Source organism: Quercus suber, unplaced genomic scaffold, assembly GCF_002906115.3.
Source record: "Quercus suber isolate HL8 unplaced genomic scaffold, Cork oak 2.0 scaffold_53, whole genome shotgun sequence".
In the NCBI taxonomy this organism is placed as follows: domain Eukaryota; kingdom Viridiplantae; phylum Streptophyta; class Magnoliopsida; order Fagales; family Fagaceae; genus Quercus; species Quercus suber.
The window spans coordinates 1,871,955-1,893,732 of NW_027069518.1; the positions used below are offsets into that span (position 1 = coordinate 1,871,955).

General features: G+C 31.5%; 1 protein-coding gene and 1 long non-coding RNA gene across 4 annotated transcripts; one reads left to right on the forward strand and one right to left on the reverse strand.

Annotated features, from left to right (window-relative positions):
- Positions 1-550: 550 nt before the first annotated feature.
- LOC111995106 (beta-galactosidase 17) lies at positions 551-20,915 on the forward strand. 3 transcript variants are annotated; one of them, XM_065772083.1, is made up of 20 exons: positions 551-719; positions 1,015-1,219; positions 2,062-2,166; positions 2,627-2,822; positions 3,763-3,851; positions 4,990-5,070; positions 5,772-5,866; positions 6,158-6,228; positions 6,460-6,550; positions 6,624-6,741; positions 6,825-6,920; positions 7,008-7,056; positions 7,163-7,350; positions 7,449-7,520; positions 7,693-7,842; positions 8,149-8,199; positions 9,118-9,271; positions 9,477-9,622; positions 9,728-9,779; positions 20,309-20,915. In XM_065772083.1, the coding sequence occupies exons 2-20, from the start codon at positions 1,064-1,066 to the stop codon at positions 20,317-20,319; spliced, it is 1,971 nt and encodes a 656-aa protein (XP_065628155.1). In that variant the 5' UTR covers positions 551-719; positions 1,015-1,063; the 3' UTR covers positions 20,320-20,915. The 3 variants fall into 3 exon arrangements, with proteins under 3 accessions (XP_065628155.1, XP_065628154.1, XP_023882780.1); XM_065772082.1 differs by lacking the exon at positions 20,309-20,915 and adding an exon at positions 10,042-10,159; XM_024027012.2 differs by lacking the exon at positions 20,309-20,915 and adding an exon at positions 10,042-10,709 and having other exon boundaries at positions 552-719; positions 9,728-9,793.
- LOC111995107 (uncharacterized) lies at positions 11,284-13,183 on the reverse strand. The gene is made up of 2 exons (XR_002881126.2): positions 12,963-13,183; positions 11,284-11,838 (listed from the first exon to the last, which is right to left on the reverse strand). It is a non-coding gene; the product is annotated as an uncharacterized LOC111995107 (long non-coding RNA).
- Positions 20,916-21,778: the final 863 nt, after the last annotated feature.

Sequence of the window (21,778 nt, forward strand, 5' to 3'; positions counted from 1 at the left end):
TCATATGAAAAATAATTGTTTTCTTTATCTACTTTTGTCGGAGATAAGGTTGTTATCCATAAATTTTAGCGAAAAATAAGTTTATCTCAAGCCAAGCTAAATAAAGGAAATTAAAAGATAGCTTACATCAAACACAAAAAAAAAAAAAAAAAATGCAAAAAATTGTTTTCACATAAGGTTTTTCATTAAAACAAACATGAGGTTCTACAGACAATAAATTTTATAACTTTTTTCATAACAAGTGCACCTTGTGGGTTATACCCTTTTTTTAGGCTCACCTGATTTTGCGAGAAATTATTAAGTCCAATAAAAAGGACAATTGAAATAGTCCTCTCAAGTCTCAACCAATGAAACTCTATCACCTATGCAGGTATGTGAATTAGCTTCCAATCCAGCATTAGGAAAAAAACTATAAAAAACCACCATGTGATGTTATACTTACATACGTGTCAAAGTTTTATTGGTTGACAGACCAAAAAAATCACTTCAGCAGTCATTTTAGTGAATCAACTCAGCAATCCTCCTAATAGACAGTACTTTCGATGAACCTAATAATTTCTGGTGGTTCAGATTCAAAGTCGGTGCAAATCCATTGACATGCAAGTGTATTTAAAGAGAAGATAAGAAAAGAGTTAGTCACCTTGTTATAGGTCCAAGAATCATTTGTTGACTCCATGAAGAAGGTCTACACAGCTAAAGTCCAGAGTTAAGGAGAAAAGGTTAGACACCCTAAACGGTCCCAATCAGCTTTCTTTTTTTCTTTGTTTTTTTAATAGATACACATGAAGATTTTATTTGTCCAAAAAAAAAAAAAAGATTTTATTTGTCAAAAAAAAAAAAAAAAAAAAAAATGTCCAAAAAAAAAAAAAAGATTTTATTTGTAAAAAAAAAAAAAAAAAAAAAAAAGACAAACTTTGATTTGATTTGATTTTTTTCTTTTTCTTTTTTTCTTTTTTTTTGAGTTTTAAGAATTTTCCCAAGTAACGTCTAACGGTCCCACAAACCATGATATAGAGTCCCAGCGTGTCTGTAACATCAATAGTCAACCTCCAAATTCTCAGCAATGGCGAGGAATCGAAGCTCAAGAAACAGAACCACTTTCTTCTTCTGCACCTTCTTCGCTATCATTGCCTTGTGTGCCTTCGTCCCTGTCTTTGCTCCTCTACCTTCTCTTTCCTCTCACTTACCCCATGACCATTCTCACTCTCGACACAAGAAAGTAAGTCTCTTTCTCTCTCTCTCTTTTTGTGCTCATTTGTCTTAGTAAATGCAATTATATGTTATATTATTTCTGGGTTTTTGATTTATGGATTAGTTTGATTAATTTCATATCAAATGTTTGAGTATGCAGTGTGTTTTGCTTTGATGAGAAAGTGTAGGAAAGTAAACGAATTTAGATCTTGGATGTTGATAATATTGTCTTTGTATACGCAATTATATGTGATATTGCTTCTGGATTAGTTTGACTCATATCGTATGGAGCTTTGAGTTTGATGCTGAACAAGTAGCACAGTGTGGTTGGTTGATGGGAAAGTGTAGGAAACTAAAAGAATTTAGATTTTGGGTGTTGATAAGGTTTGTCTTTGTAAATGTTATACTGGGTTGTATTGTTTCTGGGGTTTTGAGTTCTGGGTTAGTTTGTTTCGTTGGAAGGAATTATTAGTACTTAGGTCAAGAGGAGCGTTTGAAATGAAAAACAACTTCAAGTTTTGGATATTAATGAGAAGTGTGTCAAAATTTAACTAATCTAGAAAACAATACTGTAGTCAAAATTAAAGCTTAATAATTTACTTTATCTGTTGCTTTTCTTTCTTCCTTAGCTAACAACTTGATCATGCTAAAATATTCTAGCTTGATGATTTGCACTTAAATCTTGGAACTGTACTGCCTGTTTTTTGCTGAGGAATTGGGTGGAATGATCTTTTGGCTGTCAATCATAGACTTATAGCTGATTTTCATGCTATATGCATTCAATTGTTGTATTGATTTTGACAATTATTCTCTTGATTTTGAAAGAGCCTGTGAGTTTAAGGGGTGAGGCTTTTATTCTCTTGTTTTCAGGTCACTGCTCAAAAATTCGAGATTGCCAATGACATGTTTTGGAAAGATGGACAACCATTCCAAATTATTGGTGGCGACTTGCATTATTTCCGGGTTCTTCCAGAGGTGTTCTTATAGTAAACTTTTCAGAAATTAGTACCTTATCAATTTATTTGTAAGAGAAGGGTACCTCTAGTAGTCAATGCTACCTAATAAGATGCAAAAGATTTATAAAAATGCATTAATATTGACCAACAGAGACAACAATAAGATATTGCTGATTTGTTGAAAAACAAAATTATAATTTAATATGATATGACAGAGAAAGATAAACTTTAATGAGCTTTTGTAATCTTTTACTTGACATTGAAAATATATAGATATCCAATATTTAACATGCGGATTAAAAACCTGTGGAGCTCCTCAAGCTTCACATATGTGCAACTATTCCCTTAATATGCTTTACTAAACTGATTATGCTTTGTGTAGTTTTTGTCTCATGGAAGTCTTCGTGGAACACAAATATTTCTCTGTTTAAGTTAACTCTTGCTTGTTGTGATGTGCTGTTTGTCTTTCATCACTGCAGTATTGGGAAGATAGACTGTTGAAAGCAAAGGCTTTGGGCTTGAATACTATCCAAACTTATGTTCCTTGGAATTTGCATGAACCAAAACCTGGAAAGCTAGTTTTTGAGCGGATTGCAGATATAGTATCTTTTCTCAAACTCTGCCACAAACTTGATTTCCTTGTTATGCTTCGGCCTGGGCCTTATATATGTGCAGGTCAGGCATTACTGTCAAATCTAGGTGCTTTATAATTTGTTATTGGACATTTTGAAATTTACTGCACATGACTAGGTTACTAGATATACATATTCATATTTAATTTCTGATATTAGTGCATACTGAAGCTGGATAATTGCTTTATGATCTATGGTGCACCATTATATGGTTGATTTAAAAAAAAAAAAAAAAGTAGAAAAATAAATTCTTTAAATAAAATAAATATAGGCTGTATTATTCTTGGTGAGAGACTGTGAGTATCAAATAATTTTTTTTTTTAATATTTCCATTTGTGGAAAATGATTTTACTTATTTAATTTTCCAGTAAACGAACAAACAAAACCTTAGTCGCTTCCTGCAAATGATGATTCATATAATTTTTAGGGATCTTTAGGAAATTCTAATTACATAATGATACCAAGTAATTTTCCCAATCCTTGGTCTTTTTTTTTTTTTTTTTTTAAGTTTTACCCAGTGCATAAAACTCCCACTCTTTGCGGGGTTTGGGAGAGATCAAGGTAGGCTTTCTTACCCCCAATTTTGAGAGATTAATTCTCAAACTATAAAACTTGTGATTTGTAAACATGTTTCTTGCTGAGTAAACATTTTCCTGCAAGTCATTGCTGGTTGATTTATAGAAAAGGGTGAAATGGCTTGTATTTCTTGTTTAATGAGTTTCCTCACTTACCTATGGTATTATAATTTAGTTAGCATATAATATATCAAATCCTCATAGATGATTGATAAATGCATAAATTTGTTTCCTATGAGGTGCTGTCATTCTTTTGACCCAAAAAAGTTGGAGGTGCTCCTATTCCATCTATCAATATTGGCTGTTCTTCCAACAAGTCATTTTTGTATTTCTCTTGTTGTTGTTGAACTTGATGATGAGATAATATGTTGTTGACATGACAATTACTGTTCTTCATTTCTATCTCAGAGTGGGATTTGGGGGGTTTCCCTGCTTGGTTACTTGCCATAGAGCCAGCTGTCAGACTAAGATCATCAGATCCTGCTTTCCTCCACTTAGTATGTTTTCTTTTTCATAGCTGTTTTATAAGTTACAAATATCAACACAATCAATTGGTTTTCTTTTTTGGCACATTTTCTTGCTTAGTAACTAGGTCCCATGGATGTCATTTTCATTTAAATTGACGGTAACAGTTTATTCTAAACGAGGAAGCAACCTAGCAATAGTTTCTTAGGTTTCTTTTCTTTCTTTCTCTCTCTCCTTTTGTTGTTGTTGTGAATGGTAATCACCCACATGCCTAATGGTTTTTGAACGCCTGACCTTTCCCTCCACCCATTCTTACGTGGGAGGTAACCTTTGAGCTAAATCTCATAGCCTTTACTAGGTTTCTTCTTAAGTTCTTTATTCAGCTAGATAAGAAAGTAAAGTAATGACTGTATGCCCTTCATATATATATATATATATATAAGTAAGAAAAAATATATTAAAGACACTACAATTTGCAGGAAAAGCACATATTAGTCAAACTGTATGCCTTTCATATTATGTTATGTCTTTTATCGCTCACCTGATTGTTTTATTTTTCTCTTCAGATTTTAAAAGATTGAATATTTAATTCATTGGACTTCCACTACTTGACATTAGTAGTGCTTAAAAAGGACATTTCAATTAAGGGAGTAACAGAGGCTATAACTTTAGATAGAATAGAATAGAGGAAAAGTATACATCTGGTTGATGCTAACTAATCTTGTTGAGGATCGCTGACCCCAAAAAAATTTGGACCAAGGCTTTGTTGTTGTCCATTGCTTGACATATGATAGATCTCTTGAAAAATATAGGGAAAAAAGGTTGAAGCAATTTTTTCTATCTTCATCTGTTTTATTTTACAAGTTAATTGTACCATAACTTTATGTTGTACCCAAAAAAAAATTATATTGCAAATGCTGGGTGTAATATTTTTGTTCTGTCATGAAGGTATAGCCTTATTAGTCCATCTAGAAGGTCCTAAAATGTTTGGGTTCATAATGAGGCTCTCTTTTGCTGACCTAATAATGTTTTGTAGATTCTGTGAAATTAAAATGATTTTAATTTTGATCGAACTATCTTTCCCATTGTAAATCAATTAATTGTGTCTTTATATTCTTTTTTACTATTCAATGTTTACTATGGAATCATATCTATTGTGAACTATTCAAGGTTGAAGGATGGTGGGCAATCCTGCTTCAGAAAGTAGCTCCTCTTCTTTACGAAAATGGAGGCCCTGTTATAATGGTTCAAGTATGTGGATTTATTACTCTTTAACTAGAACTTGTTTTGATGACATTTAACTGATAAAGGATGTAAAAAATTAATTAGAACATAAATAGGGTTAGATTTCCTGTTTGCAAAAATTAAGCACCATCTCATGTTAGAGACTTTAAATTAAAGATAGAAGGTGCTAGTCATTAAGTCTTGAGAATTATGTAAAATAAATTGAAATTCTGGGCTTCGAATGTTATACATAATGAGTGGGAAAACTCTTAAGGATTATAATTGAACAATTAGATTTAAGATGTAGTTATTTTGTCATTTTTTCCCCCTTCAAAAAATGGTATCATGGATCATAAGTAGTTCCTCCTCTATCAACTTTTGGTAATATTCTCTTCATCTTTCAACCATATGACCAAGGGAAACAAATACCATAAAAGGGCTAATAAGAACTTACAAATACCTATGTAGACAATTGGGTTAAAAATATGGACCCATGTATTGTCTTTAAAATGGAAAGGGAATGATAATTACATTCCCCTTCTATATGCTTCCTCTAGGGAATCCAAATAAATCAATTAAAAGGGATAACTGAAAATTTATGATTGCATCTTAATCATTGTTCAGATTTTTTAGGTTGTCAAAGTTGTTAACTTCAAGTTCCACTGAAGTGGGATTGTTTTAGATTTCAATATCAGTAAGATTCCAATAATGTGAGATTAATTTGTCAGATTGAAAATGAATATGGTTCATATGGAAATGACAAAGCTTATCTTCATCAACTTGTCACCTTCGCTCGTAGTCACCTTGGGGATGATATAATTTTGTAAGATGTTTTTTTCTGTCTTTAGACTGATCATCTTGGTTCTATGTAGAAATATATCATGTTAATCTCATATGTTTATGACTACATTTTGTAAAGTTTCATCCTTTACTTAATTTATTGTATAAAACCTTCCATAGAGGTTATTTTTTTTATTTATTATTGTTATTGTTATTGTTTTAATGTGCTGTCTAAAATGGGATTCGAACTAATGTTTCAGGTTATATTATATTGAGTCATTGATTTCTTCTTTAATCATTCATCCTTTCTTGATTGGATTTTAATGGTTTTTAGGTATACTACAGATGGAGGTACTAGGGAAACTCTTGAGAGAGGAACAATATCTGGAGATGCAGTATTTTCAGGTAAATTTCAACATCAAAGTTTAATCTTTTATACTACATTTTCTAAGTTATGAATACTAATCTTTCTCATTTATTTATTTATTTATTTATTTCAGTTATCAATAACTATTTAATTCATTTTTGTATGTTGTGGGCATGTTTTTCTCTGTGTGTATCTGCATATGAATATATGTACATTGACTTTCATCCAAGTAACTCATAACCTACTCTTTAACTAACTCTGGTATGTAGCTGTTGACTTTACTACTGGTGATGAGCCTTGGCCAATATTTCAGTTACAAAAGAAGTTCAACGCCCCTGGAAAGTCACCACCACTTTCAGCGTAAGTGTCTTGCTAGTAATTCATATTTATATAATGGTCAGTGGTTCAATTCTCATGATGCTTGTTGCTTCAGGGAGTTTTACACAGGCTGGCTTACACATTGGGGAGAGAAGCTTGCAGCGACTGATGCTGATTTTACAGCAGCTGCCCTGGAAAAGATTTTGGCTCGAAATGGTTCTGCTGTGCTTTATGTATGCACTCAAATGCCAGTACTTGTTTCTGTTAACTGATCCCTTTCATGGTAATACTTTGATCTTGGCTTTCTAATTTCTAGATGGCACATGGTGGTACAAACTTTGGATTCTATAATGGAGCGAATACTGGTGGAAATGAGTCTGATTACAAGCCTGACCTCACTTCTTATGATTATGTGAGGAAATATTAACTTGTTTGTTGTAACTTCTATATTGACTTCTGGTGCATGATAAACTCACTGAACTGATGCCTCTTTTTCCAGGATGCACCAATTAGGGAAACTGGTGATGTGAACAATGCAAAATTCAAGGGTATATTTAGTACACTTGGAGCCAACTTAAATTAACTCAAATTTTATGTTGCAAGTTATGATCATGAAAAAAGATGTTCTATTTATGAAATTTCTACTGCTTTCAGCAATTCGAAGTGTTATAAAGAAATACAGCGCAAAACCTCTTCCTTCAGTTCCGCCAAATAAGGAAAAGGCAGGATATGGACCTATTGACTTACAGAAAAAAGAATTTTTGTTTGATATACTTAATAGGATAAACTCCATTGGTATTGTTAAATCTGAAAACCCAATTTCAATGGAGTCTGTGGGCCAGGTGAGTAAGCATCATTTCTTGTAGCTTATACATTCCCTTGGATATCAAAAAATGCTGCATGCTCTATGTTGTTGAAATTGAATGTTCTTCATGATCAGATGTTTGGGTTTTTATTATATGTATCCGAATATGCTGCAAAGGCCGATGGAAGCGTTCTATCAATACCAAAGGTGCAGCCTACCCTTAAGTTTATATTTAAGCTGATTAATTTGATGTTTGCTTTGTTGCTATTAATCATTCTGTTTTATTATCCGACGAAAGCAATACTATCATTCTTGGATCTTAGGGATTAGGATCTAAGAAAATTTGGAAAAGAATTTAACTTCTTTAAAATTATTGCAGGTTCATGACAGAGCTCAAGTTTTTATATCATGCTCTTCTGAAGATAATGGTGGCAGACCAATATTTGTTGGTACAATGGAAAGATGGTCAAATCAAACACTTGGCCTTCCTAAAATTAAATGCATCTCCAACATCAGCTTATTTGTTTTGGTGCTTAACTACCCTGTTTTTGTTTTTACTATTATAATTATCATTTGACTTAGGGCTTTAAGCTTATTATATGAGAATGTTGTTATATTTCCTGGCTTGGAGTAATTAGTAAAGCCGTGCTACATAAGAATTTCAATATGCAATGAATTCTTTTGTTACTAGGTTAGTGCTAGGGGGTTCTCTGCAACATATATCTACATATTCTACATATGTATTATTTGTACCCAGAATCACATAAAAAGTGAATATTCTGTATTGATGCTATAAATTATACATTTTTTACTTTAGTCTTTTCTTTTCTTGTAGGTTGAAAATATGGGTCGTGTAAATTACGGGTCATACATATTTGACAGGAAGGTAAAGTATCTTGCAAAATAGAGAATTATATATGTGTGTGTGTGTGTGCATGTGTGTGTGTATGTATGTATGCATGTATTCTCTAAATTATGATTTCTGAGTCATGAAGAATGGAATCTTTTACTTTGTTATCCAAAAGACTGCATTCTGGAGAATTTTTTGACTGAGTTCTAATCCTTCGTACTCAACATATTACTGAAGGTTATAAGAAGAAACCTTGATTCATTATAAGTCCTCTATGTTAAAAAACAATTAACTGAGTTCGTGTGTTCTGTTATTAGTAGTTAAATCCTTCAGAATGTTATTTGTAACTGTGCAGCATGGTTATCTATTCATTCATTGTTTTCTGTAAAGTTGACACTAACTGTATAAGAAAGCAGCTATCAATTTAATAAGTAATGTTAAAAACCTCAAGTTGTTAAAAAATTGGCAGGATATGCAACAAGAAAGAACCTTAATGGCTAATACCAATACTAATGCCAAACAACAAAATATGGAGTCTTTTTTGTCTTTCTTATTTTATTGTTACCACCTATAGTTAATTGTTTTAGTAATTGGTAGAACTGACATTGATTGTTTAAATCAAATTGCGGAATGATTAAAGAATCATAGTCCAGATAGTAAGTAATATGATTTTTGTTCTCATCATCTTTGTTATTATTACTGCGCATTCGTTTACAATTATTAAACAAGGAATTTCCATCAAGTAAGTATCGCATACAATTAATAAAAATCCAGTGATGTAAGGTATATATACACTTGATTTAGTCTCTGTATTATATCTTTCCTATACTTCGTAATTGAAATTTCAATGTTGCACTTTTTTCTCCTCCTGACATCTTTAAAAGACAGTGCTTCCTAGTAACAGATAATATCAACTGGTCTTTCTTTCTTTCTTGTTTTTTTTTTTTTTGGCAGGGTATTTTGTCTTCTGTTTATCTGGACGGGAGAATTCTGCAAGGATGGAAAATGCTCTCATTTCCTTTTAACAATCTGAATGAGGTCCCAAAAACCAATCCTGTCATTGCATATTCTGGTTCCATAGAAAAATCAGCCCGCAGAAAAGCCAAAGGTAAGTCTAGTCCTTTCTCAGATAATGATGAAAACCAAGCATAATGTTCTATTCTACTCTTTGTATTATTTTTCTCTATTAATATCTCTGATCATTCTTTGTTTGATCAAGCACAACTCTTAACCATGTTCCAAACATCAATTAGTGAGGTTATGAATAATGGAGAGAAGAACATTAATGGACAGCCATTGACTTTCATATGCAGAGAATGTTTCAAAAGAACCATCATTCTATGCCGGCCATTTCTCTATTGACAAAGAAAATGATATTAAAGACACCTTCATATCATTCAATGGTTGGGGTAAAGGCATTGCATTTGTCAATGAATTTAATATAGGAAGATATTGGCCTGTAAGCTTCCTGTTTTCCTATTTTACATGGTTCCTTTGTGGTTTGATATTACTTTTATAGTTGTACTCATTTTCTGTGAGAATTGATAAATGGTGCATTTTGCAGATGAGGGGACCACAATGCAGCCTTTATGTCCCTGCTCCAGTTCTTAAGCAAGGTGAAAATGTTGTGGTAGGAAATGTCAAAAGCTATATTTTCATCTTCTAGTTATCAAATTTTCATGTTTGTTTTGGGATTCTTTTAATGTTGTAGTAGGCTAAATTACCGTCTAGATTCATAATTATAGGTTTCTCTGGTGTCCTTCATTTTAACATGTATATTTTATCTCCCATCTTTCAGATTATGATATATTAATGTGGTGTTTTTCCTACTCTTCACTCAATTTTTATGCTTGAACTTTTCAATGGTTTTAATGACAGGTTGTACTTGAGTTAGAATCTCCAAGCCCTAAACTTGTGATACACTCAGTTGATCAGCCAGACTTCACATGTCAGTTGATCAGCCAGACTACAAATGAAGATCAAGTAAATTGAATATGCATTGGCTATAAGATACCGTGTAATACAGAACACCCTGGTTCTTGTTTGTAAACATGGAAAAGGTAGAGCTTAATTGTTGACCTCCTGAAGATCTTTCCCATGCTTCGTTGTTTATAGCAAAGGAGAATGTGTAATTTTTTTGTATCCTCTAGAGGACATATTTAAGTGTAATGGAGAATAGGCAGATGATGGAAAAGGCTTTTGTCGGAACAACAGAGAGTCCGGTAGGGGTGAGACAGGGCAAGTGCAAGTGCAACCCCCACCCCGAAAAGCTTCCTGGAAGAATCTGCCCTCACTGTTGATTGATGTCTTTAACTTTGTGGTTTGCTTTTGTTTTCCCTTTCTTTGGTTGTAACTTGTAAATACCCCTCAAACCAAAGGCAAAGCTAAACATGCCCCAAATTTGTGATTTTTTCTTTTGGCGTGTATAACTTAACTGTAATGTTTAAGATTTTGATCCACAGGCATCCCTTTTCTTGGTGACACATTTGGTTTTGTTATGAATCATCCTTTGCTATTAGTATTGAATAACAAGTCATATTGACGCATTGCTTGAAATTATTATTTAACTAGTAGTCATGCAATGCATCAATAAAGTAGGAAAAAATTTATAATATTAAAATGATACCATAAACTAAGATTGAGCCTTGTTTTAAATTGATCAAGCATATGAATTGCTTGACATGACCAATCGTTATAAATTTGAACAACATTAGTACTCTTTGTTCAATGTAAATCAAAAACGTCTTCTCTTTTATTTTAGTTTGTATTTCAACTTCCTGTCAATCTTAGAATTAAATTTTTTTAAATATTGACATATCAATCTTTCATTTCATATGGTTTGTATATTGTCTTATATAAGGTTTGAAATCCAAAGTAATAACAAGGGTATTACAAAACATTGATATGTTAAACTTAATTTATTTTTTAATAATTCGATAGATTGGGAGGGAGATTTAAACTTTTAACATTTTCATTAACGGGAATTTCAATCAAGTTACAAGCTTCTTAGAATTAGTACGTCAACTTCTAAATACAAAACAAATAAGAAAATGATAAATTTTAGCTACAATATTAGTTATAACTCAATCCTACAACTTCACTCAATAAAATAAATATTACTACATATTTTGAAAATCTAACAATTAAATTGCATATTCTTTACACTTTTAATACACATGTCAAATTTTGTGTCAATCGAATATTATTCACTATATAATCTATAAGCTTATATTTTATGTTTAATTTTAAACTACAAAAACTTGCAATTTAAGAATTTGTTTGGATGAAGAGAGTTTTGAGGAATATCACTCAGTTTTCTGTTTTCATCATCCAAAACATGTGGATCCCACCTGTTTTCAAAACACAGCTCTTGTTTGGATTAATTTTCAGTCACAGTTTTCATCACTCAAAAACTCAATAAAATGAACGTGAGTTTTCAAAGTCAGTAAATTAGATGAAGTTGTGCGTCCCTTCGCCAGTGCATTGTCACGTCCGGAACAGGCTTTGAGTTATTACCGTTGGAGCTCTGTTCCATTTCAGTTCTCCCCAAATTTTTTCCTGAAAATTTTCCCTCACTTCCCTCTCTCAGCCTTCACACATTATTAGTGCCAAACTGCAGCCTGCACTTTGTCTGGTATGCCTCTCTTCCAACAAGAAACCCATAAAGCATAAGCCCTTGAAAAGATTTACAGTAAGTCAGAGGACAAAAATCCAATGCAGAAAGAAATTTGCTGGATCAAAACAATAGCACTAATTAAATAATTCATTAATGAACTTGGAAAAGTTGAATTTTCTTCAAACTTCATAAACAACTCAACCCTTGGCTTAGCAAAAAATCAACTCAAGAAAATTTTTTGTAGCTGTCATTGTGATTAATATTTACAAAATCCCACAAAAGCAAATATCTGCATCACTAAATACAAGTAAATATACGCCATTATTTCACTAGAAAAAGAATAATATCTTCGTCTTTAGCCAAAACAGAACCAAAAAATTGGGAATTAGCAACTATCTATATCTGTATTAGACTGACTACTAACGATAACAATGTGCCTCCTAAAAATTACAACTGAGCACATCGAATCAATTATAACTACACATAGTCACATAATTCTCAAAAACCCTCCCAGCAAAACAGCCAACAAATGTATACAACGGCAATGAAATTTATCAAGAACCTGCAGCTCCTCACTCAATCACTCACCGAAGAACATTCTTTGCTAGCAAGTTGCAATCCCACATATAGTGAAACTTGAAATCTCTTTTACCATTCACAAGTACAGATTACAATGCTTAAGAGTTCAGTAAAGTGAAGGTTTTTGTCGAGTGGAGTCCTATATGATGTAAGCAAAAATATAAAACAGAAAATAAAAAGAAAAAAAAAATCCAAACCTTTTAAAACTGTCATTCCTTTTTCTTTTCCTACGTTTTCTCAACAACCAAACAAAACCCAGATTCCAAAACAAATGGAAGCCCCAGAATCTTCCACATTTAGAAGGATTTCACACAAAATGGTACAGTTAATAGGAACCCAAAACCACATTAAAAAAACAAAACAAAAATAAGACACCCATTTAGAAAAACAGAACAAAAAATGAAGAAAATACGACATACCCAGGTCAGCATTCAGTTCAAAAACCAATAAAATGGAGAAGATTTGAGAAAAGAAATGAGGCACTCACACACAAAAAAAAAGTGAAGCAACTAAGAGAGAAAACGGAGCAAGGGGCAGGGGCAAAATGGGGGAAAAGAGGGAACTTTAGAGGCAACAGAGCATTAGATAAGAAAAAGTCACAAACCTGAAGGTGGAGAAGGAGAAACAGACTTCAGTAGCTTCTGAAATGGTGACGGTACTAACGAGGCGAGGGAGCTTCTGAAATTTTTAATGGGTTCGCGTTTGGGTTTTGGGAGAGGCACTCTGTTGAAGGGGCGAAGGGGAAATGAGAAATGAGAAGGGAAGGAAATGAATAGTGGGTTCTGCGGGTAGACTAACAGAAGGTCTGGCTTGGTGATCAGTAATGCGTCCTACCAAAAGTTGAAATATTTGAGTAATGTGTAGTGAAAACGTTGTCCAAACGGTGGGCAGTGAAAATTGAGATATTTTGAGTGATGATTGATAAATGACGAAGGATGAAAATTAAGTGATGAAAATAATCTAACCAAATAAGCTCTGAATAATTTACTAATAACATAGTTATTGATCTTTAGGCTTCATTTGAATTCATAAAGGAAGGAAATAGAATGATCATAACAGAATGAAATGTACTTAAGTAAGGGAAATGAATGGAAAAAAAAGGAATAGAATGAAATTAAGTTACCTTGTTTAAATGTTTCAAAATAAAGGAATTGAAATAAATGGAATATAAGTAACTTTGTTTAGGAGTAACATAAAGGGAAAAGAATAGAATCATTTTATGACAATATTACTATTAGACTCCTATTTTAAAATAAATGGTTGAATATATAGGAGTATTTTCGGAGTTTTAGTAAAAATTTCTTTAAATCTAATTTCATTCCTTCCAATTCTTCCCAATTTTGAGAGGAATGAAAATTTGAGATTTTAAGATAATAGAGAGGAATGAGTGTTCTCTCCTACCTATTCATTTCTCTCTCACTTAAACTCTCAAATAAGGGAATTAACTTTCCATTCCTTTCATTAAAACTCCCAAATAAGAGAAATGAAGAATATTTTAAAATTATTATTTTCATTCCATTATACTCCCTTCTTCCAAACGAATGCCAACTTTTTCAAAATTTTGCAAGCATAGAGAATATAAAAAGAAGATATAATCCAATAGTGAATTTGTCAAAATTCACCTGCAATAAAAATATATTGAGTAAGATTGTAGCCTAAGGTTACAACCAATTTTGTAGTTAAACTTTGTCCTAATATGTAATTATGTTAATTTTTTTAGTAAGGGTTGTAACCATTGGCTATAAGCGAGTTTGTAGTCAAACTTTGTCCTTTTTACTATATTTATTTTAAAAATTTATGAATATTATGCAATTTTTCTCTTTAGTTAAATATGGATGATAGAAAACATTCTAGTGAACTTGAAGATGAAGACATACTTTGGTTTATAGTGGCCGATTGTTTCAACAATTACATGTTGGTTCACACACATTTATAAAAGAAAATTGACTTATGTAGGTGTGTAACCAATGTATATTGAAGACTAGATTATATAATAGATTGAAGCATATGATTATCAAAGGCGATTGCAAGTATTCTAAACTAAATTATTGTTACTTTTTTTTTTTTTTGCTTTATAATTTATATGTATAATTTTTTTTTTTTGGGATGAATAAACGATTCATTAAAAACAACTAAGAAGGAACAACCAGGATAGAGCACAGCCTGTTACAAAACACCCCATTACAATCATCCTCAAACACACTTAAAATGTTCACAGGCGGACTGCTAAGAAAACTAAAGTCTACTTCTAGGTAGCAGCTCATCCTTGCAAGACTATCCGCACACCCATTCACTTGGCAATAGCAATGCTTGAACTGGATCCGAGGGATGCCAGTAACCAGCAACCTACAATCATCCAAAATAGGTGAAACAACATTATTCACATAATCAGGATTCCCTAAAGCATCCACAATACATTTAGCATCAAGTTCGACAATAAGAGAAGAGATATTACGGCTGCAGGCTAGCTAAAATATCACTTTTACTTTTATGTGTATAAATATAACCAACCCATCTTAGAATTTTTATATTATTATTTTTACTTTTACTTTGTTTTTCTTATTTATTGGATTTTCCTTCATCAAGATTGAACTTGCTTTATGTAAGCTTTTCTAGGTTTAGGAATATTTTTGATATTGGCTAATGATATTTATGATTTGTTTAGTCGATGAAAAAATTATGAGATCAAGCGCAATGTTCAAAGGCATGGTTGTTGACAACTTTGGACCTACAAGATTTAGAGATGAAGCATGAAATCATTAAGCAAGGAATAAAGTATTTGAAATATTTTAATAAGTGGAACTTTTTTTTTTAATTAATTATTATTTTTGAACTAGTGCATTTCTTTATTTCTATTAACTATGTATTGTTGTATTATGAGCAAGTCCAGGTCCAAGTCCAAGGACGAGGCTTTAGGCTTTTTTTTTTTTTTGGAGTAACGTTTGAATTTCATAATTATTTTTTTTTATTTTTTATTTTTTTTAATGCTAAGCAAAAAAGCGAAGTTACTAGTCAGCTTTTCTGTTTGTTTATATAAATTGATAGTTATGTTTGATTGAACTTGGATCATTTGAAGGTTTTTTTTTTTTTTTTTGAAAATTTTCTTTACTGGGTATGTGTTACAATTCAAATGAAAAAATGTTTAGACTCAAATTTCTTAATTAAATTTGCTGTGAAAAAATTGTTTTTTTTTAACCATATATTGATGTTGATTTGACTTAATTTAGATTCAATTTATTTTCCATTTTTATAATTATACAATCTTTGCTATGAAGTGTCATAGTATTTGGGTTTTTTTCCCTATTAATTTACATCTAAAGGGTTTTCTGTGGCTTGAGCCACATTGTCTAAGGAAGTTAAACACTTTAGTGAGAGTTCTGTTTTTGTTTTTGTGTCTTAGTATGTTTAATTCTTTGTTTGATTTATTAATTATTTCCCTTGATGTGCGATATCATAATAGATTGTTGGTTGTTGCATCTTCATCAAGATTAGATGGTGAAGATAGAAATCACCTTTATCAATACCTGCTATGTCTTCGTCATTATCACAAGATGTAGATAGACTTCTCTTTTTTTGGCAAACCTCATCTCGCTTGACAAACTTTATATTTATTTATTTGTACCACATATATTTATCTTACATTTTAAATCAATTCTATAATTCATTATAACATTTGTATATGTCTATTGATTTTTTATGTATATAATTTTTATGTTGAGTTGTTTTATACTGCTATTTTAGAATTGTTATGAAATATTGTTTCTGTAATTAAAGTTTAATGTTGGTTTATTTTAACAATCAATTAAATTATACAACATGCCCCAAAAGAATTTTAATGTATTTTATTATCTTCTAATAAGTAAAATGACCCCGTGCATTTACGTAGGTTAAATGCTAGTATATATAAAAGCAGAGACCTTATGTTAGAAAATATGAGATTGTGTCATGTGGCACATTCCTTGAAGTTCTCTTTATTTAGGGTTCTAAATTAACAAAGTTTGCATCTATATCAAAGTATTAGTTCATTAAATTAGCTAATAGAGTAAATGCATATATTAATTATCTATAGTTGTGCATTAATTATTTATATCAAATGAATTTATATGATTATTTTTATAAACTCTATATAAGAGATAATTTTTAGTTTGAATAATAATAATAAATTTAGAATATGACATTTTTTCTCATGTTTAGTTGCTTTGACAAAAATTGACACAAAAACCATAAAAAATAAAAAATAAATATTTGTGAATTCACTGAAGTAAATCTTAGTTCTTTAAATTTCCTAACTCCTTTCAGCCACATGCGTAATATAATAAATATATTTATTTTGTTATAGTCTAATGAAATTTTAATATAATTTTTCTAAGATTTATATGAGAAACAATTTTTTTTTTTTAATGTAAGAAACAATTGAAATACTATATCATGCAACAATTGAAGCAATGTCCAATTAAAAAGGGGGAAAAAAATTAGTAACACAAAATCAAGAATGTTAAAAAAAATAATTGAGGGATATATGCACAATTTTTTAGTAGGTTTGAAACATGCTTATCTATATTAACCATTATATCATGCAATTTTCAATTTGTGAACACATATATATACTGTGATTTCTATTTTGTCTATAAAATAAAAAAAGATTACATGTTTTTACAAAGAATTTTTTTCAAATAGTTTTCTATACATCGATAGTTGGGTCATCTAAATCATAAATGTCTCTATTGAAAATTGAGGTGTTAACCAATTAAATTTATTGAAATATTGGAGAAAACTAATAATAAGTTGCATTGCACATCGTGCGGGAGTTTAGCTAGTTTCCATAATATGCCACATTCTCTCTCTCTTTACTCCCTCTCTCCATCCAAAAATGACACCCTCACCCTTAGACTCCATCTTTTTATTCTGATATGCTATTAGTCATAATCACCGAAATTCTTTTACAGTTGCATGTAGAAACCCTTATTTGTTTTCTCAATGTTTCACTTTAGTGGCATAACTGGATATCAGGTTAATATTTTATCAAGATGCAACTCTATCATGCCATCCAAAGCAAAACACACTTCGAGATTCTAATTCATCACAAAGACAACGGACATTCATTACTACCATGGATCTGTCTTTCTAGTGATTGGAATGAGAGAACTCAATTCATTATTTGGAACCCATTTATACGAAGATACATAATTTTGCTTGAAGAATTTATATCCAACCCTTTTGAGTTGGAGTCGAAACCAAATTTACGTTTGGTTATGACGTTGTAAACGATGACTACAAGGTGCTGAGAGTGGTAGAGTTTCAAAAGAAAAGGCCTAATGTAAAAATGTGTAGTCTCAATATGCACTCTTGGAAATTGATTTTAAGAAGTTTGGCCATACACAAATCTTGGAGTAAATTGGAGTCGTTCTGTCTGTGTAAACGAATTCTTGCATTGGTTGCTTTTAGAATAAAAAAAGTACTTCGTTGTTTGCTTTGATCTGGCCATAGAAAAGTTCAAGTAGTATAAGATGCCGGCTCAATTGGACGCTAACAGGTACAGAATGTGTAGTGTAGAGATTATTGAAGAAAAACTCTGCTTCACCACCATTTTCAAAGATGAGGACAAAACGTTTAATGAAGCTTGGGTGATGAATGACTATGAGATAGACAGTTCTTGGATAAGATTCTACAAAATCGAGCACCCATTAGAGCCAATATTTTTAAAATACTTGAAGCCTATTTATTTGTACAATAATGAAAACAAAATGTTGTTAGAGGTGCTAATCCCCTAGCGAGCTAATTTTGTATGATATAGAGAAGGAAACAGAGAAGAGGGTTACAAACCCAACTTTTTCGGAACAACTATATGCAATAGAAATATGCCTGAGTAGCCTTCTTTTACTGGATGATGTTGATCTAATATAGGTAGAAAATGTATGAGTTTTAGTGTTTTTTTCTTTTTTCTATGCTTCATTGGTAATATTATTTGATTGAGCTATATGGTTTAGATTCTATTTTCCCTGTTAGGAATGAAATTTTGTATGGTAATATTTGATATGTAGTTTTTTTTTTTTTTAGTAATGAATAGCTCGAACCATTTTTATTTATTAAGTATACATGGGTAAATTGAGAATGAAAAGAATGGCCAGGAGAAGCAGCCATTCAATCTATTAAAGATTAATGAACTCATGTAGTTCTTTAATCGTGTTCAAGTCTTTCAAATGTCCATCTATTGTGTTACCTTTAAATAGTATACCAGAGGAATATAGGGGGTAACATACTAACTCATCACTGCACCCCAAAGATGTTTTATTTTTATTTTTTTATTTTTATTTTTTATAATATTATATACTCAAATTGGTGATCAAAGTTGTTTACTTGAATTGGTGATCGACTGATTTGCCAATTGTCCCTTGAGATATTCCACATGAAAACTGACATTAGGAAGTCCTTCCCTCTTTTGTATGACCTTAGCCCATGTCTTGACCCCTTCCCTTGGCAAAAACCTCAAACAAGTCAGTGCAGAAAAAAACTTGACCGTCCCATTCATTTAGATACTTCCGAAAAAACTTTCAAGGCTAGTGCAGCAAGAAAGAACCTTAAAGGCTAATACCAATACAAATGCCAAACAACAAAATATGGAGTCTTTTTTTGTCTGTCTTTCTGATTATATTGTTAATTGTTACCACCTATAGTTAATTGTTTTAGTAATTGGTAGAACCGACGTTGATTGTTTAAATCAAATTGCGGAATGAGTAAAGAATCACAGTCCAGATTGTAAGTAATAGGATTTTTGTTCTCATCATCTTTGTTATTATTAATTTATTACTGTGCATTCGGTTACAATTATTAAACAAGGAATTTCCATCAAGTAAATATCACATACAATTAATAAAAATCCAGCTATGTAAGGTATATATACACTTGATTTAGTCTCTGTATTATATCTTTCCTATACTTCGTAACTAAAATTTCAATATTGCACTTTTTTCTCCTCCTGACATCTTTAAAAGACAGTGCTTCCTAGTATAACAGATAATTTCAACTGATCTTCTTTTGTTTTCGATTTTTTTTGGCAGGGTATTTTGTCTTCTGTTTATTGGAACGGGAGAATTCTGTAAGGATGGAAAATGCTCTCATTTCCTTTGAACAATCTGAATGAAGTCCCAAAAACCAATCCTGTTATTGCATATTCTGAATCTATAGAAAAATCAGCCCGCAGAAAAGCCAGAGGTAAGTCTAGTCTTTTCTCAGAAAATGATGAAAATCAAGCATAATGTTCTATTCTACTCTTTGTATTATTTTTCTCTGTTAACTATCTCTGATCACTCATTTTTTGATCAAGCACAACTCTTATCCATGTTCCAAGAATCAATTAGTGAGGTTATAAATAATGATGGAGAGAAGAACATTAATGGATAGCCATTGACTTTCATATGCAGAGAATGTTTCAAAAGAACCATCATTCTATGCCGGCCATTTCTCTATTGACAAAGAAAATGATATTAAAGACATTCATATCATTCAATGGTTGGGGTAAATGCATTGCATTGTCAATGAATTTAATATCGGAAGATATTGGCTGGTAAGCTTCCCGTTTCCCTATTTTACATGGTTCCTTCCTGGTTTGATATTACTTTTGTAGTTGCACTCATTTTCTGTGAGAATTAATAAATGGTGCATTTTGCAGATGAGGACAATGCAGCCTTTATGTCCCTGCTTCAGTTCTTAAGCAAGGGGGAAATGTTGTGGTTAGAAATGTCAAAAGCTATAGTTTTCATCTTCTAGTTATCAAATATTGATGTTTGTTTTGTGATTCTTTTAATGTTATATTAGGCTAAGTTACCGTCTAGATTCATAATTATAGGTTACTCTGGTGTCATTCAATTTAATATGTATATTTTATCTCCCATCTTTTAGATTATCAATCTCAATTTTTATGCTTGAACTTTTCAATGGTTTTAATTACAGGTTGTACTTGAGTTAGAATCTCCAAGCCCTAAACTTGTGATACACTCAGTTGATTAGCCAGACTTCACATGTCAGTTGATCAGCCAGACTTCAAATGAAGATCAAGTAAATTGAATATGCATTGGCTATAAGATACCATGTAATACAGAACACCCTGGTTCTTGCTTGTAAACATGGAAAAGGTAGAGCCTAATTGTTGACCTCCTGAAGATCTTTCACATGCTTCGTCGTTTATAGCAAAGGAGAATGTGTCATTTTTTTGTATCCTCTAGAGGACATATTTAAGTGTAATGGAGAATAGGCAAATGATAGAAAAGGCTTCTGTCGGAACAACAGAGAGTCCGGTAGGGGTGAGACAGTGCAAGTGCAAGTGCAACCCCCACCCCAAAAAGCTTCCTGGAAGAATCTGCCCTCACCGTTGATTGATGTCTTTAACTTTGTGGTTTGCTTTTGTTTTCCTTTTCTTTGATTGTAACTTGTAAATACCCCTCAAACCAAAGGCAAAGCTAAACATGCCCCAAATTTGTGATTTTTTCTTTTGGCGTGTATAACTTAACTGTAATGTTTAAGATTTTGATCCACAGGCATCCCTTGTCTTGGTGACACATTTGGTTTTGTTATGTATCATCTGTTGCAATTAGTATTGAATAACCAGTCATATTGACACATTACTTGAAATTATTATTGAACTAGTAGTCATGCAATGCATCAATAAAATTAGTAAAAATGAATAATATTAAAAATGATACCATAAACTAAGATTGAGCCTTGTTTTAAATTGATCACGCATATGAATTGCTTGACATGACCAATCGTTATAAACTCGAACAACATTAGTACTCTTTGTTCAATGTAAATCAACAATTTCTTCTCTTTTTATTTTGGTTTGTATTTCAACTTTCTGTCAATCTTACAATTCAAAATTTTTAAATATTGCCAAGCTATTCAATGTAATGACAATAATGTCAATCTTTTATTTCATATGTTTTTTATTTATTTTTTTTAATTTTTTTTTTATATTGTCTTATATAAAGTTTGCAATCCAAAAACCTCAAAGAGTGATGATAAGGGTATTACAAAACATAGATATATCAACTTCATTTTTTTTTTTTTAATAATTCAATAATTGGAGAAGGAGATTTAAACTTTTAAAGTCTTTGTTAACTTCGTTAATGAGACTTGCAATCAAGCTAAGTACAAGCTTCTTTGAAAAAATAAAAAGTTTGGGTAGTGTTTATTGCACTCAGTGTGAACTGTCCAAATACACTAAAAATGTAACTTTTACTCTGTAAGTCACGTGGTCAAAGTTGAAAAAGTCATGTTTTCAGTGTATTTTTGCAGTGCTGTGTGCACTAGTTTTTTCCTTATTAGGTTTAGTATAAACTATTTACAAAATGATATAACATTGATTGTGATTAGTTTTATATTAGGTTGCGTTTGTTTCAGTTGTAAAGGAAATTGGGAAAACAT

Coding starts and splice junctions, on each gene's coding strand:
- LOC111995106 (XM_024027012.2), top strand. CDS start 1,064: ATGGCGAGGAATCGAAGCTCAAGAAACAGAACCACTTTCTTCTTCTGC. Junction 3,852..4,989: donor ATCCTGCTTTCCTCCACTTA/GTATGTTTTCTT, acceptor GAACTATTCAAG/GTTGAAGGATGGTGGGCAAT. Junction 7,843..8,148: donor ACATCAGCTTATTTGTTTTG/GTGCTTAACTAC, acceptor CTTTTCTTGTAG/GTTGAAAATATGGGTCGTGT.